General features: G+C 26.0%; 1 protein-coding gene across 2 annotated transcripts; it reads right to left on the reverse strand.

Moving 5' to 3' along the window:
* Positions 1-6,032: 6,032 nt before the first annotated feature.
* LOC112694586 (phosphatidylinositol 4-phosphate 3-kinase C2 domain-containing subunit beta) lies at positions 6,033-18,379 on the reverse strand. Of its 2 annotated transcripts, none has more exons than XM_025570104.1 (30): positions 18,153-18,379; positions 16,132-16,349; positions 15,671-15,733; positions 15,428-15,587; positions 14,465-14,982; positions 14,238-14,404; positions 14,077-14,182; positions 13,858-14,004; positions 13,545-13,774; positions 12,847-12,946; positions 12,581-12,786; positions 12,291-12,498; positions 12,018-12,219; positions 11,792-11,953; positions 11,620-11,735; positions 11,401-11,554; positions 11,127-11,315; positions 10,837-11,062; positions 10,552-10,698; positions 10,247-10,495; positions 9,695-9,824; positions 9,449-9,604; positions 9,233-9,383; positions 8,803-8,959; positions 8,427-8,662; positions 8,147-8,347; positions 7,884-8,083; positions 7,732-7,817; positions 6,945-7,100; positions 6,033-6,504 (listed from the first exon to the last, which is right to left on the reverse strand). In XM_025570104.1, the coding sequence occupies exons 2-30, from the start codon at positions 16,322-16,324 to the stop codon at positions 6,328-6,330; spliced, it is 5,193 nt and encodes a 1,730-aa protein (XP_025425889.1). In that variant the 5' UTR covers positions 16,325-16,349; positions 18,153-18,379; the 3' UTR covers positions 6,033-6,327. The 2 variants fall into 2 exon arrangements, with proteins under 2 accessions (XP_025425889.1, XP_025425888.1); XM_025570103.1 differs by having other exon boundaries at positions 14,238-14,407.
* Between the last annotated feature and the right edge of the window lie 156 nt (positions 18,380-18,535).

The following is an 18,535-nucleotide window of genomic DNA, read 5'->3' on the forward strand; positions in this document are numbered from 1 at the left end:
TACACCTGCAATCCGTAAGTAAAACTTTATACCTATTTTGCTACTACGATTACAAGTCAGTGCCACTCAGTTCGAGAGCATAATATCGGTCTTGCATTGCGCAAATATCACAATCTGATTCCCAGTCTAGCCAACCTGCCACACAACCAAAACCATGAGCCCTGGTGGAAGCGGGGCGGAACAAAAAAAAAGCTCAGGGAGACACCTCCTCTCCAACCACCTAAACGTATATTATCAACAAATTCCCACACATCACATCTATGCTCTCTTCAGACGACACCATCTCCAGTTGATCCTTAAACCTGGAATCCAATATCAAATCATCCGCTATAAATCAGACAAAAAATACTATTGTTGAATCAACTTCTTCTTCTGTGGTCAAAATCCTACCAATCATTTTAGAATCCTCGAAATAGAGGAAAATCGCCCAAGCTCTATTTCAAAACCTAAACACTAAAACAGATCTTATTATTGCAAAACAATATCCTAACAATATTCAGCTAAACACAAATTATCCAAGCCTATTTCATCTTATCCAGAAAATATTTGCAGACAACAACATTCTATTCCATTCATTCAAACTATTTGAAGAAAGAACATTAAAAGACATAGGTAATCAGAAGCTTACCAACTGACATCAATGTACTGGTCCTCATACGGTGAAGGAATACAAAATGGACCAGGAGGAACTGCGGAACACAGCGAACTACACCGTGGCTATAGCTACTACTAGCACATCACCGGATCAGAAATAAAAAAACTATCGACCAAAGAACCATTAAGCCATTCTAAGAACCCCTCTCATCCGTCCGAAAAGATACCAGCCACCTATACGACAATAACGCTTAATTATAACTACCCAAAAGTATTGAAAAACAACCAACCTACTCACACAAACCAAATTATCTAACTACTCAAAGACCTATTACAAGTTATTACGTCCAACGAAGACCCAAAAACCCACTTAATTTCTACAATAAGCTCATTTCTCAAAATCTTAGCAAGTAAACAATGAATAACCTAAAAGTCATTCACTACTGGAACTCCAACGGTATCAGAAACAAAATCCAAGAACTTCTAAACTATAAATTTATCACACATATTATCCTACTAAATTAAACTCACTTAAATCCAAAAATTAAACTTAAACATCCCAACTACTTTACCTACAAATGCGATCTACCACAAATCCGTAGCTCACCATCACATGGCGGAACAGCCATACTTGTATGTAAAAATATTATCCATCAACATACTAAACTTAATACATCTCTCCAATCAACCAATTTGCTGATAAAAATCGAAAATAAAGAACTACTATTCTCAGCAGTCTATAAAGCCCCCAACGTACAATTGAAAGCAACTGACTTCGACATTTTCACAAAAAGTGCTGAATGGATCCTGGCAGCAGGTGACCTCAATGCAAAACATACACTCTGGAACAGCAAACTCCATAATCTCTTCGGTAATACAATACACAACCATTTTCTACAAAACGACTATACCGTCTACGTTCCCAACATCCCTACTTAGTATCCAACAAACTCAAACTTCAGATTAGACGTACTAGATATCGCTCTGATCAGAGTACCTCTACAAATGATAGTAACAAACTTAAACATACTTTCATCAGATCATAAACCAATAAATTTAGAAATCTCAAGCTCGCCATTACATTATTATCACCAATCACTTCATCAACTGGAAAAAATGCACGAATATTTTATCAAATGACTTGACTACCATCAACCCTCTAACGAACAATAGAGAAGAAATTGAATCAGTAATAAAAATACTAACTAACAGCATACACACAGCCATAGACAAAAGCATTACAAACTCTAAAAATAGCCCAAACAGAAATAAAATTTCAGACTTCATCCAAGAAATAACACCGCAAAACAAAATTTGTCGAGAATGACAACTAAACTGAGATTCCAAAATTAAGAAAATACTTAATTTAAAAATCCAACTGATCAGAAACATGCTCAATACTTAAAAACAAGACTATTGAGACACATATCTAGACCAACTTAAACACAGCGATAACCCAAACTCAATTTTTAAACTGAACAAAATTTTCTTAATACACCAACCCACGAAACACTAAATACAAGGACAGAATGGACTCGTATTTTCAGCTAAAGGTAAACTAATAGCCGACTCTATCGAGCTCCAGTTCTCAAACAATTCAGGTCCCACAAATGAATCCGTTAAAAGTAAAATTCAAGAACTCAAAATTATCAATATTATTTTCAATCATTTTTACTACTCCTGGAACAATGGTCAGCATTATCAAAATCTACAAAAAAAGAAAGCATCAGGTGAAGACCAAATAACTTTACCGCTTTAAAATTTCTGCCCAGGAACAAAATCCTTACCCTAATGGAAAAAAAAGCACTCATCATATCAATTCTAAAATCGGGCAAGAACTCTAATCTACTGGAAAGTTACCGACCAATTTCACTTCTATCTTCAATCACAAAAATTATCGAATAATTCATCCTCTCAAAAATTAAACTAAACACAGACGGTAGTATAAGAGATGAGCAATTTGCCTTTCGTCAAAACCACTTGACCACTCAGCAACTCACAAGATTCATAGACCATCTAATTTGCTAATCATGAGCTTGTCGATGACGGGAACTCATAAGATTGCCCCCAACCAAAAATGCCAAGAAAGTAAAGAAGTTATCATTTCAAAAAATATTGGTCGCCCTCTGGAAAAAAATTCTTGGTAATACAATATTTTCATATTGGTAACCTAGTCGATAAACATACAAATATTGGAATCGAGCGATTTCTAATAAAATTAAAGACATCAACATTCTGCTATTTAAAACAATAAGTATGTAGGTAACAATTATTTATTTTACAGCACATAATTGATTTGTGGAGGAACTTGTTGAAACTAACAACTCAAAATTTCTTTTTTATTATTATTATTATTTTAGCTTTTGGATATCAATAAAATCTCTAGATCAATTATTATTTAGACAATGATTAATATTTTCCGTGAATGACAGGGAAGGCATTTTAGGGCGACAGTGGCTTATTAATCTAGCATGAAAACAATTATAATGTGTTTTGCTAGTTTTTTGATGGCGAGTATTTAAGGTTTTATGAAGAAATTCATTTGTAATTAACTAGGGAGCTTCGTTATAAGTCTAAGACTAATAGACTGGGAGGCTTGGATAAATCGTATTTAACCCTTTCGGTCCTGATTTTTTTTTTTTTTAGGAAAAAATCCATAATTTTTTTCCTTGGTTAAATAGCCATAAATAACTTACTCACGCAATTTCAGAAAAAAAAAATTATTTCTTACCAAATTATATGCAAATTTTCATCACATACTTCTACAAGTAGGTCGGGTTGTATAGGAGTCAAAAAAAAAAAAATTACCTACTTCTACAAGTAGGTTGGGTAAAAAAACAAAACAAAATAATAACAAAACCTTTTAATACGAGTATATAAAAAACAAAATAAACAACATTAACTTTTTTTTAATCAAATAATAATTTTTTTTAACAAACTATAAATATATCAAAATAAATAATCACAATATTCCTTTTCACTTTTTTATTAAAATATAATATAATGTTGATAGAAATATATGTATAGTACCTACAACATTATTCATGGTGAAAATTGTACTCCGTTGTTGCCCGACATACTCGTAGCAGTAGGTGATAAGACTGATAGAATTTGGCGGTAAAATTGTTGAGTTATTGATTATAACATATTGGTTATGGTTGTTACTTATATGTAAACATGTTAACTATTGATTTAAAAACTCCCAGATTTTTAAAATCATATGTTAGATAGTTTTGGCGGGAAATGCAATTATGATGATAATGACCTTATCATCACTATATTTATTTTTTATTTTTTCAAGAAAATAGTTAAAATATTACAATTATACTGAAATATCGATGAATATTATTATTTTTTATGAATGTCCATATATTAAGAATTATTATTTTATAACATTTGGTTTGCTGCGATGAAAACTTTATTTAAAACAATTTATCGAAAGTTGCCTACCTATACGAGTAGGTCAGGACCGAAAGGGTTAAGATGGTTTTGCAGGACCCTAAATTTGTGATATCTACTTTTTTTTTATATTCTTAAAATTTCAAGTATACCTACTACTAATATCTTTAACGATCATAATATTACTATAGAAAACTAACTTTTTAATTTGAATAACATTAGTCATCATTAAGTTTGCCTAGGTCAAAGTTAAAATTTAATGTTTTGCCTAAATACCATGGAAAATTCAAGTTTAAACCTAGCATTTAGATTTACCAAATGTTGCTTTTGTCTGTAATATATACTCAGTGCAGGTGCGAGAGATGTGCAGAAAATACACTCGCACAGGGCCTCGCACTTTTTGATTGGCTCTTGAACCTTGCTCTTCTATTTTGTAGTACAAGTATATTTTGATCCGGGGCCTCGGGTTTATAATCTTCACAGGGCCTCGCAAATCATAGCGTCGGTACTGCATACACATGTTGGATTTAAGACCTATTCTTGAAAACAAGTCTAATAATTACAAGCGATTATAATGTATATTTTCCACATAGCATATCATATTTACTGAACAAAAAACTTATAAATATAATATGAAAAATAATTAAATACATGATAATAATGAAATATAAAAAAAAAAATCATTATTTAATATTATAATTCATACAAAGATATTAAAAACATACCATGAACATTTTTATAATTTAACAACCGTTATTTGTAAAATCAAACATAATAAATTGAAACCCGCCCAAATAAAATATTTTACTATTAGCCTCTTATTGTAATAAAATAAAACCTGTATAGTAGATATGAATAAATAATAAAATGTTTATGAGATTTCTTGTAAAACGTTAAAAATCAAGTATAAAATAATCCACAATTTACAAATAAAAACGTACATAATTTTATATAATCAGAAAAACATTGGTTCTGCATCAACTTTATAAATATACAAAAAATGTACTTATATTTCAGTCTTATTTTGCTTTAAAGTCCCCGAATTAAACACTCAATCGAACAGAACTGCCAGATAAAATAAGATATGTACTGATTAGAAAATAATACACACCAACAATATATTCAAAAAAAATAAATCAACAATTCTAAAATGTTTTCATAACTTTAACTAACGGAAAAAAACAACAATAAAACAAATGATTAAATTTATAAACAAAAAATGTAAAGGAAATAAATCAATAATATATTTTAAAGAAGTTTAACAATTGCTCACTAAATCAAACTGATGAGCAACCGGAATACTTAGCTAATACAATGACCATCCAATAAACCATCATAATCATCATATTTATTTAGGAAATACTAAAATTTGAATTTCAAAATAAAATTAATTTTATGTTAAAGTCAATTATTATCAATATTATTAAAAATAATTAGTTGCAACAATCATAACCTCATTTTTATTATTAGCAATAAGAATAAATTGATAAGTTTATAAATATTAATAAAGTATGATAATGATATTATTTCTTCGGATTATTAACAATAGATTTAAAAAAAAAAAAAAAATAGAATAAAAAATAAAAATTAAATTAAATTAAATTTTGCCAGAATCAAATAAACATAAAACAATGAATTCAATAATATCAAATAATCTAAAAATAAGTAAATTAAACTTTCTTTAAAACTAAAAACATTTTTTTTTTTTTTTATTACTTTATATCAAATAAATATAGTACAAATAAATGAAACAATTAAAAAATTATAAATCATGATAAATATGAGATGAACAAATTAGAATAAAAATAAAATAAAAATAACCTAAAACCTATAAAGTCTGCTGTTAAGGATTGATTAAAATTAAATGAGTTCTAATGGAAGAATAACTAGAATTTTCATACTACGACAATGATAATTTAAGCTAATATAATAAAGCTAATAACTCACAGTGAATATAATATAAAATAACCAAGAAATATTCAACTTTAGTAATGTTTTAAAATTTTAAAATATAACTAAATATTTTAAGTATTAATTTCCATGCCAATATTTTTATGCAAAAAATACTCAATCAATAATAAAAGTAATAAAATTAATCAATACATAAATTAGAAAAGGAAGTGAACTCAAACCCATCACCAAAACACAATTGAAAACCCAAAGATTTACAAAACAGATAATAAATATTGAATTAAAAATATCATTAACAAGTTCATTTTGAAAACCATTAAAAAATGTTAGTTTTAAGGCTGGAAAACAAATAGCTATAAAAATAAAAATAACAATATAAATCACAATGGGCTAAATTCAACAGATCATAATAACACTTCGATGTCATCTATGAACGTTAGACAAATTGTACCAAGATGTAGTCTCTGATGTCAGATTGATGTTACATAGTTCTATGATAATTCCTCCTAAAAATTCATTTTCTTGCAATGAATCATGACTCCATATAGTGGCTTGTAAAATTTTATACTGAACAACATCCAGTGGCATTCTGTATTCCAACTGAATAAATGAAAAAAAATTATTTTTAGTCATAACTATTTCAGCCAAACAGCAAACAAACATTAAATATTAGGAAAAATATGAAGAATTGATGATATATATATATATATATATATCAGGGATGGAAAACCTTATGAATACTGCGTGCCCAAAATTACTTTTTTTTTATTTATAGAGCATGCCATGAAAAAAATATTAAATATTATATTTTGTTATATTATAATTTGATTGTATAATTAATGTATTAGTATAAAAAGGGTAGTTTAGGTACATAATAATAATAATATATAATAAATAATAATAATAATTATAATAATATTACTTTGTTAATTATATTATATTATAATATAGGTCCTATAATATTTAATAGTAAAAATTTTCGCATACCATGGATTTGCCATCCCTGATATATAATATAATTGATAATAAAATTTAATTACCATTTCCATGAATGATGGATAACAATTTTTTTTGACAACTTTTGTTTTTCTTTTAGTTGCTTTATTATGGTCGGGTAACAAATACACTTTTACATATGTTGATGGTTCCTGATTTCCCGCGAGACGTGGCAAATCTTTGGCATGATGAACCATTATCTAAGAAATTCGAGTTCATAATTTTAAATGAAATATATTACCAAAACCAATATTATTTGTACTCTCAAATAAAATACCATTAAATTACATTCTAAAATATTTATTAATAGTTATTAAATATTAAATATAAATATATTAAATATAAAATTAATATTTATTAAATATATAGATTTCAATTTACTATTAAGTAACATTAAGAGTAAGATTTATATACATGATCATTGTCTATTGACTCTTCCATTACTAAACATTGTGTTTTTAATAGAATTTCATTCCAGGCCTGGTATTTATAATACATTGTTTAAAAATGTATTCAGAGATATGCAACAAAATTGCAGGTTAGATCCTAAATCTTTATTTTTGTAGAAAGCTCACATACAATAACAACTTGAACTTTCTCAGTTTATATTCTGTTAAATATTAATGAATTCAATAACCTAAAGGAAATACCACTTTTGATTATTTTTTGTTTAATTAATAAAATGATTTCATATATTTTATTATCTTTTTCTTATAATTGCATTTAATTGCAATATAAAATAAAATAGAGCACAAATAATTAAAAACATTATTATAATATTTTTAATATTATATACAACTCTATATAATCATAGATTATTGTACAACTTACCATAAATGCTCCACGTTGATAATGTAAAGTCAACTTTAATTGACCTAAAATACGATTCTCCCTGACAAATGCTTGTTGCTTTGGTTCTATCAATAGAGTAAACTCTTGTAGAATTAAATAATTTAAAAATATAAAATTTAAAAAAATGTCACCTTTTAATTTTGAATCTTCAATACTAGCTTCTTGTTGATCTCTTAAAAGCGGATGGAAAAATGTATAGACTAAATCCGATTGGTTCACTTCAGGAGCCATTTGAAATAGTGTATTCAAAAAATTTTGAATTTCCACCCGTCTTTTTTCAGCTACTTGTTTGATATGTGATCGCCCCATATGAATACTAGTGTTTAATAAGCTACAAAATACAATCAATACTCTATTATATATCAGATATTCAAAGTAAATTTAAAACATCTACCTTAAAAATTTTGCCAATGGAAATAATAATAAGAGTTTTTGTTGAAATTCTGATAGTTCTTTGTATGATCTAAATAGAAACGAAGGATCCCTTTGATTTTCACGAAAAACTTTTAGAATATATACGTAATACTTTTCAGGATCATATCGTTTTTGACAACCATATACTTCTACACAAACAATCTTTCCTTCTTGTGCCATTCTGTAGTATATAATTGCATAAAAACATTATAGTGAGAGTTAAATATATTTTCAAATGTTGTCTAACTTATAGAACTTACGTGTATACTTTTGGAACAAAACTCAGCAATTCAGTACCATTTTGTTCACTATTAAATCGCATTTGAGCTAAATTATGCAAGAAAAAATTGAACTGAGTAAAACGTGATTTAATTGAATTTTCGATCATACGAGCAAAAGAAGCCGCTGCTTCTGGATTAGACAATTCAGGAAGAAGAGCTTTTTGCACATAATTTACAGCATCCATTGTTACACCAGGTATCCCAGAAGATGCCATCTACAAAATTTAAAACAATAATAATAAAATGTTAATAATTTATTGTATTAATGATTATAAATTTATTTCTGTGTATTAATATATTTATTATATTAATAATATAAATAACATTTTTAATACAAGGTTTTGAACTTTATTACCAATCCAAATAAATTCAATAACAAATTTCCATGTTTTCGAACAATATTGAATGCTTGAACACAAGTATCAACAAAATGTTGAAACTTAGTTGATGGTTTATCACCACCATTTATCACATACACCATATCAGAAGTCAAAACAAAAGGAGTACGATCTCTGAGAAACAAAAATATTATGTTAAATAAATATTAGTAAAAAATTATTAAAAAATACATGCATGTTATGAACAATGTATATATTTAGTTGTAAATACAAACATCGATGCACTAAAAAAATATTTATCAAATCCAAGAAATTTTAATAATTTAATAAGTACAAAACAAATAAAATAATAATATTAATATAAAAACTTGATTCATATTGTCTGATAAATTTACAAATAATTCTCATATTCCACAAAGCTCATAATTTATAAAAATATACATATACCTTTTAAAGTTCCCAAAAGTTTGTGCATCTCCCAAAAATTTACCAAAATCGATATGAAATAGATGTCCAGTAGTTTTCATCATTATATTATCATTATGACGATCACATATTCCAAGTATATAAGTAGCAACACTGTATCCAGCACATGATGCTATAAAATATTTTATTTCAAAATTAAAAACAGTATTATTTTAATTAATATTATAAAAGATTTACCTGTAAAATTAGCAACTGCTCTTTCATATTCTAGTGCAGATGGATTATGTTTGGCCAACCATTCTGCTATAGGTCTGTCTTTGAATGATCCAGTCAATCCTAATTCGACTTGGATTTTTCTCAAAGTTTCTGCATTTGTAACCATTTCAATCATTCCTTCAATCATTTTAGAGTTAAAATAAAAATATTAGATAAAGCATAAATATTTTTCAAACAACTAATACATAATATAAATAACTACAATACCTCTTTTTTCGCCAGTTGGAACACATGTGAATGTTACCATTTTCAAGTCTAATCCTTCTTTTAGCCAAAGTTTGTCCATTAACCTTATAATCTGAATGGTTAACATATCTTGTTGTAAATCATCTCCAACCTATAATCAAAAATGAATAACACCAAATATATAAACATATTAACAATATAATACAATCAATAAGAAAAAATAAAGAAAAGTAAATGACATATTATACATACCAAAATATAATATAATATTTAGCGAGTAATAAATTAATAATAACACTAATATAACACTAAATATTAAAAACAACTATCCTGTAATAATTATAGTTTATACTTTAAGTTCACAAAAGCATATCACGAATACCATAATCAATCTTTATAATCATTTCAAAACAATACTTATTGTGTCATGATTCAAACTATGTATTACATAATTTTATTTGGGTGTCAGTATACCCACATAGTATATTTTGTATATTATGTATACACATATAGTGTAAAAATTATATAACATTATTTTACTAATAACTAAAACAGTGAAAAATATATTCTCACCTTAAAAATAGCTGGAATAGTAACATTGGATTCCAAGCAATTAAAATTGATTTTCAAGGGCAAAGTATTAGATGGAAAATAATAACAAGATTTTGTTTGTATTCCACAAACTTGCATACTTGGACTTAGTGGTAGACATGTAGGTATATCATGTAAACTTTGATCAATGTTGGTTAAATCTTGGATCAGTACTTTAAGTCTAAGAGATTCTTTACTCACTTTAACATGTTCAGCAGTATCATATAATTCCTATAAGAACAAAAATGATTAAAACATTATATTAAGTCATAAATTATTTGTCAAACCTTCATCAAAAGTTGTTGAGATAAAAAACATTTTCTAAGTGCTTCACCACAAGTTGCAATCAATGCCCTTAATAGTAACTGCAATCTTCTATAATACCGTGCCTCACTCACTGTTTTATCATCAGGACTATGAACATCACAAGAGTTCTAAATTAACAAAATCAATAATACATAAGTATTAGTTACATAATGTGTTTTAATTTTTAACTTTTTTGATCTAAGACTTAAAAATTTAGAAACAATTCAATTATTATTTTATTATATATTTTTTCATACAGTACAAACCTGAGGTGATTGTCCTGGAAGTGGTTGTATAAGAAACCAATAAAGATTATGTGCAATTGTAGGTGATGATAGAGCCTTCTCTAATAAAAACTCAGCCAATGGAGAATCATCGTATGTTTCATGTTTTAATGCCTGAACTAATTCAGGAAGAAAATCAATGAGTTGATCATTACTTAGCAATCTTATTCGCTTAACAGCCAAACGACGTACTTCATTGTCTGGAAAGCTAAATGATTAAATAGCAAATTCAATTTTTGTCCATCAACATTTATTTTTAATCATTAATTTACCATGGTAAGAATAATTGTAATGCATCTAAAGGTTCGATAGGTGACCAAGATTTAAGCATTGAATGGAGATCAGCTAAGCATGCATAATCCCAACTGTGAGCAGCTAATAATACCTTAGGTAAAGCTTTAGGTTTTGATAACAAATAGTATCTTTTTTCCCACAAAACTTCTCTATCTTCTGACAATGGTCTACAAAAGGAAATAAGTATTTTATTTTCTTCAATCATAATAGTAAATATTTACTTCTACATTATATTTTATCATTATACATTACCTAGTAAATGTATCTTGATAAATTATATCTAAAAGCTGTTCTTGAGTATTTAAATCTAAGCTTGTGAAATCAAATTTATCACTTTTAATTATATGATCATCTTGAAATGTAGGAGGAAATATTATTCTTGAGTCAAACTCTTGAATTTCAATACCTAAAATCCAAGAATTATAGGTTAGAAAATTCAAAACTACTAATAAAATAAATTGCTGTACATACTTAAAACTGGATGTGAATGACTATAAGGATGTGTACCAGGTGCTGGAGCTGGACCAAGGCGTTTATCAGCACATGAAGGCCAGAGCGATAATAAATGTTTGCCTTGAGAGAATTCTCTAAAATATATTCAACAATTACATGCTGATTGCAATTAATAGAATTATAAACTAACCCATCAACATTGAAAAACTGTATGGAAGCCCAGCCAAGTTCTGTTTGTGAAATTGTAGCTGATGTATCTTGGCTTTCTGTGTTAAATGTTCTCCCATAAACCACTAAAACTAAACGGCTCTCTCTAGGTAGCAAACATATGTTCATATTGTCAAATTCTAACCTAGTTATCAAATTTAAAAAAATTAATAGATAACATTACTCATTAAACTAAGAGTAAAATGTACCATGAATCAAATACAACTCGTTTGTAAATTGAATGTTCGGCTGTAACAGCTTTTGAAAGCACTGTATTGCCAATTGGTCTTGTTCCATGATATATTTGAGCAGCAATTAAGTATTCATCATGACTCCAAGAAGAAAATAAACGATGCAAACAGCTTATATAAATCACAATATTATCAGGAATTTTTGAGGATAGTTTAGTACCTATATATCATAAATATTATAAATTTAATAATTAACTTTCATTAATATCAAAATTTCAGTATATTTTATACCTGTCAATTGCGAAGAATTAAAATTTAACTGAAAATCAACTTTAAAGGCTTTACAATAATTTTCAATTAAAGTTAATACATTTTCTTTTATTTTTAAACACACATTAGTAATATGATCTACTTTTTCAGTTTCATTGAATTTTAACCTGACAACAGAATAATCAGAACCCTCATCTGAAATCACTTCAGTACGTGAACCATACACATCCTGTTAAAAAGCACAAATAATTAAATATAATGGATTCGATTTAAAACAATAACATATTATTGGCTTTTTTCAATAATATTACCTGAATAACATTTGAAATTTCATTGCAAGACAAAACAAAATTATTCAATGATAATGTAATGTCCATTGGTTCAATATTGCCTAAGAATGCAATTAATGCTTTCACTGCTTGTTGAAGACCAGTAGGTTGCAAAGGTGTATTGGTTCGTTTTTTAAATAAAGATACAGCATGATCTTGAATTTTAAGTATTTCACCATCGAGTGTATCTAAAATTCAACAAATTATCAAACAATTTTTAGGCATTATTTCAGTATAATGGTTATTACCCAAAAGAATTTTTATAGTATCATGTGAAATTGGTTGAGATGGCTCATTAGGACACAAATCATTTAGCTCCAATTCATTATCACAAACATCATCTTGTGCCTAAATATTCATTAATATAATTTAATTAATTGATATACAGTTGAATCTTAATTTAACTAACTTATATTTAATATAACTTTCTAAAGTAAAATTTTTTTTATGGAATTTTCATAAAAAGTTTCTATTTAACAAAAAAAAATATCCATATAACAAATTAATTTTATAATGATGAAATAATATTTGTATTTCAGTTACATAGAGTATCATAAAATAAAGTTTCAAGAATATCAAACTGATTTTGATTTAATCATCATAGATTTAAGTTTACCAAAAATGCACTAACTAAGATAATTAATTCATAAAATAATTACCAATATTTATATAATTCTTTGACAAAAAATAAGAAAAACATTTACATGGTAAATACAATATACCAACTAACATTCTATTTTTTTTTTTTACTTATTACTGTAAAATATTATTATAATAATAATAATAATATACTTTATTATTAAATATAATACATTTTTTTTCAAAAAATTTAGTTTTTTAAGTGAAAAATTATGTATTTACTCTTAATAAATGTTTTTCAAAGAACTGTTGAGTTTGTTAAATAGTAGTTTGACTGTATATTAAATTATGTGATATAAAATTGTACCTGTCTAGCATAAATACGAATAACTTCATGCTTATGAATAAGAATGAGTTCAACATCTGTATCAAGTTTAATGGACTCATGAACACATTCAAAATTAATAACAGGAGTGTTCATCGGTAACATATATTCTAAATAGTTTTTTACTTTTAGAAAATAATCACTTGGATGCGCATCCTCCAAATCTAATTCACAAATCACATGTGATATGATATGTTCAACACAACTTCCAACTAATTAATAAAAGTAAAATATAATTAACCACAGTTTATGTTAATAAAATTAATAGATTAAAAAATAAAAAATAATAATATACCATCACAAGTAAAAATAATTGGTGTTTTTCTAATAGGTTCACAGTGAACTACAAATTTAGTACTGGTATTTTGATGAAGGTTATTTTCAAATTTTGAACAAACAATAATCCCTTCATTTGTGCTTAAATCCGTGTACACAAATTTTTCTTAAAATAATTTTTTTTTTATATTTATTACATTATAATTTAAATGATTAATAATAAAATAAAAGTACATACTTCTAACTAGTTTAACCATATTATAAAATGCTACCATGTCAGGGTCATATAACACAGAAGGACGTTTTACTAGACCTACATTTTCATAAGTTAAGCTCTTACATACCTAAAATTAATTAAATTTAATTAATTTAAATTCAAAATAATATTGATGTGTTTACTTTTGATTCTTTTGGAGTCAAAGAACTTCTTGGTGGTAATGGAGGAGGTGAATTGATAGGCGTCTTTATAACAGCTGCATATATTGGATCTGATGATTGAGATAAGACTGAAGGAGAATACATGTAATCGAATGGATCATACGTAGCATATAATGATTCATTTTTATCTACTAAATTAACAAATTAAATATTTTTATGATGAATTTTAAATAATAAGATAAACATACCTTGATCTTCTTTAATAGAAGAACTTATATTTGTTTGTCCATAAAGAAGTGGATCAAATGCTTCAAGAACACTAGTTCTAACATTTGTTGCAATATTTTCTTTTGGATTTTCTATACTATCAAAAAAATTCAAATCAATGAGATTATTGTTGTTTTGTTTTTTTATAATGTTTGGAGCAAAAATATCTTGTTTCATCCCAACTAATGAAGTTTGTGTTTCTAAATTATTAGCACTACTTGTTAAGTGTTGGGTTTGAGTAACATTAGTAGTAGAGCAACAGCTGTTGTTTTGTCCTCGCCAAACATTTTGAGAAGGAACTGGCGTTTGGTAACCAGAAGATGGATATCCAGTGAAATTGGTTGGGGGAAAATAACTTTGATACAACACATCTAAATTTTGTGTAAGATCATGTGACCCACTAAACTGACTTTGATTGGAAATAATATTTGATGTGTTTATATTAACACATAGGTTCTGAAATGTTGAATTGATGTCGCTTGTATGTGGCTTTTTATTCCTATCAACACAAAAGATTTAGTTGGTAAAACAGATTTATTTTATGCGTGCTACAATTTACAATAACATTAATGTTTATTATACACTAAATCAGAATATATTTATTGCATTTGAACGGTGAAATTCATACCATTTTATTACACCTCAAGCTATTCTAAAATATCTGTCCAGTAATTCATCATTTTTGTATTGTTTGAACACAAAAGATTATATTGAGAACAAAAGAATTATGAATTGACAATAATTTATGTAATTGAAAACATAAGAAATAAAAAAAGGATGTTCAAAGCCAACATTAGTAATCAGAAATTATTTTTTATTAGCATGGAATAGCGAGGTGCAAGTATTAAGTAGTATCTCAAACCGAACTAAAAAATTTTCATTTCAAATTCATCATCTTAGAAGAAAATATACAAATTAGCTAGAAAAATAATCATCATATTTACCCATCTAAAAAATTAAACGGTTCTTCATTTTTCATGAGATCATCAATTGGTGGTGAATCAAGACTAAATAAATCTTTGATTGAATCATTAGTACAACTTTTTGGAATGACAGTAGTATTACGTCGAGGTGGTGGTTTAATACGTGGTAATAATGGTTCACCTAAAATTAACATACTTTCATTTTTTCACACTTTCATCACTTGGATATATTTAAGTTAATTGTACCAAAGTGAATTATGTTACCTGTATTAAATGATCCGGGTCTGGGCCGTGATCTAGATAAATCGTTACAGTAAACAGTTCTTTCTAAAAAATTAAAACAAATTAATATTTTTTACAATTATTCTATTTTACAAGTCTGAATTTTTTAGTTTGGTGAAAAATATTAATGTAAGAATAAAATATTTTATTTTATTTAATATTTCTTTTTTTAATTATATTTTTAACTGTTTTAGCATAATAAAATTAATTTTCAATTGAAAATAAAAATTATAATTACTCTGATAACTAGTCATTTAACTAACATTAATTAATTTTGTAATAACAAGAGAGCTAAAAATCTGTAATTAGTAAATTATTCCAAACCATATTATAATAAAAAAGAATCTTTTTTACAATTTTATTTAAATAGATAAATCTTTATAATATTTTAACAATAATAGTACCTAATATTAAATAATAATAGATAATATAAATGTATAAACCTGAAAGAGACATAGACCGTGTCTGACATTTAGATGTTGATACTACAGCTTTTTCGCGACACGTTGAGGAATCAGATTGCAACTTTCGATTTCGAAACTCTTCAAGGGCCAAAGTTTCTAAACTTAAAGCTTGGGCTTTTTCAAGATCTTCTTGAAACTTTTTATCACAATCTGGTCGAGCTGTAGACTTCATTCTGTAAATATCAACTAAGAATACACTAAAAAAAAAAAAAAAAAAAAATATTTTAGAATTATAACAACAAACTTAAATGGACAAATATATTAAGAAATTAAATTATAGTACTATAGTATTTAATATTAAAACTAGATCTTAATGAATTTCTTCTTTAAACATATATTTATTATTTTAATGAGAATACCAATTAAAAAGATAAAACACAAAAAATAATAATGTCTATTTAATTGTAATTTTGAAAACTAACATTACATTTATAATTAAAAATAAAAAATATAACACTTTTAATAATAAATTACAACTTTGTTCAAGATTTAGTTAAAATATAAGATTGAAAAAAATTATAATTTTTTGAGAGACTTATAATTGCAAACTACAATAAAATCGTTTATAACTTTTTCGAGAAATTACTTTTTTAGTATATATTCTTATCAATAATTAAAATACAGATATTATATAAAATAATTTATAATTTCGAAAAACATCTTAATTTTAAATTAATTTAAAATATATATATATATATTAATTGATTTGAATACTCAGAATATTATAAAATTAAAATAAAATAGTAATCTAAAATTTCATATCATTAAAAACTAGGTCCCAGAGCGAAAATCATTATGTATATTAGCACAGCTGTGAATACTGACATCTTTTAGGTAATTTATTAAATATACTAGTTTGAAATAGTTTTAAGGAATTATTAATTTAAATAGAGAACTATAATGACTATAAAGTTAAATAATATAAAAAATGTACAATAATACTTATAATTGTTTTGTAAAATTAACAATACTGTAATAATAATAATTTCTAACATATTTTATAATTCTCAAATTTAAATTTGCATACATTGATCGTTATTTTTGTCATATATACATTTGTTATACCTGCTTTTTTTAATAGCACACAGTTATAAATTAATTTCATATTTAACTAGGCATTATTGACAAATTAAAAATTTAACATTATGGAGGTATTTTAAAATAGCCTATTCTACATTTCTTAATGAATGCGAATTAAATTATTACATAATTAAAAATTATCAAGAAACAAACAAAAATTAACATTCATCACTCATCAATAATCAGACTATTACAACCCATACTGATACATAGATTTTATAGATCAACAATAAAAATGTCATTAATAAATGTCATCAGATCAAAATGTAAAAAAGTGATCAAATATTTGGTTATTTTCCAACCAAACTAAATAAAAAATTTCAAAATATAAACAAAACAATTAAATAGATGCTGTATAATATTAGATATGTAAGATAACTCTAATTAAACTGCCAAAAGTTTTACCAACATGTTTATTTAAAATATTTCTTAATGAATTAGGAACTTATAATTAAAAATTGTTGAAATATATTTATATATATTTAAATCAATTATATATTATTTACTTGTTTTATTCAAACACAAAATTGATTAATTTATAAATATTACTAGAAATATAATACAAGCATAAGTAAAAATTAATCTGAGTATTGGAATCTAATAAATTTTATTTAAATACCAGTTAAAGTATGAAATAAAATAAAAATAAAATAAACTGCAAGAATAAAATGTTCGCAAATTCCAAAAGCTTTTTTTAAAAAAAGCAACACATGTCTTGGTAGAAAGGAGAACGACAATAAAGAGGTTTGAAACACAATAAATAATATAATAATGTGTGAGTATGTATCATAAGTATACAAAAGTATAATGAGATTGAAAATTACTGTGTAGGTGTGAGTGTGTGTGTTAGACGGGATATTAGTGCTGCGCATTATTAAAATATTCTTATCGTAAGCACAAATGAAATGGTTTTCACTTACTTTTTCTGTATAAAAAATATGCAAAATCGTGAGTATATTAGTGTTCATCAAAATCAATTGGTCGATAACGCAATGAAATTCATGATTGTTTGACGCACAGTCTATATAATTCGACGTTGATTAATCGCAAACATTTCATTGGAAATCTGCATTAGTTAAAAACTGAAATATACAAAAATAAATAAATAAAAATTCATCACACCGAAAATACAAAGTAATAATAAAGAAAAAACACGCACTATCAATATTATTATTATATTCATCAAATAATTCGTTATCACATTTTCGGGTAGTAGTCGCTGAAGTGAGCGACGGTAGCTCCTCAACTTTGGTCGGGTAATTATTACGGTTTCTCGCATTATCACGATAATCGTAATAATAAT

Source organism: Sipha flava, unplaced genomic scaffold (assembly GCF_003268045.1).
Source record: "Sipha flava isolate LNK unplaced genomic scaffold, YSA_version1 131_pilon_pilon, whole genome shotgun sequence".
Taxonomy (NCBI): domain Eukaryota; kingdom Metazoa; phylum Arthropoda; class Insecta; order Hemiptera; family Aphididae; genus Sipha; species Sipha flava.

Excerpts from the sequence above, each read along its gene's own strand:
- LOC112694586 (XM_025570103.1), bottom strand. The coding sequence starts at position 16,324 with ATGAAGTCTACAGCTCGACCAGATTGTGATAAAAAGTTTCAAGAAGAT. Across the intron at positions 8,663-8,802 it reads TATTGAATTTATTTGGATTG|ATGGCATCTTCTGGGATACC; the intron begins GTAATAAAGTTC and ends TAAATTTTGTAG. Across the intron at positions 8,348-8,426 it reads TTTGTTCCAAAAGTATACAC|AATGGCACAAGAAGGAAAGA; the intron begins GTAAGTTCTATA and ends TATATACTACAG.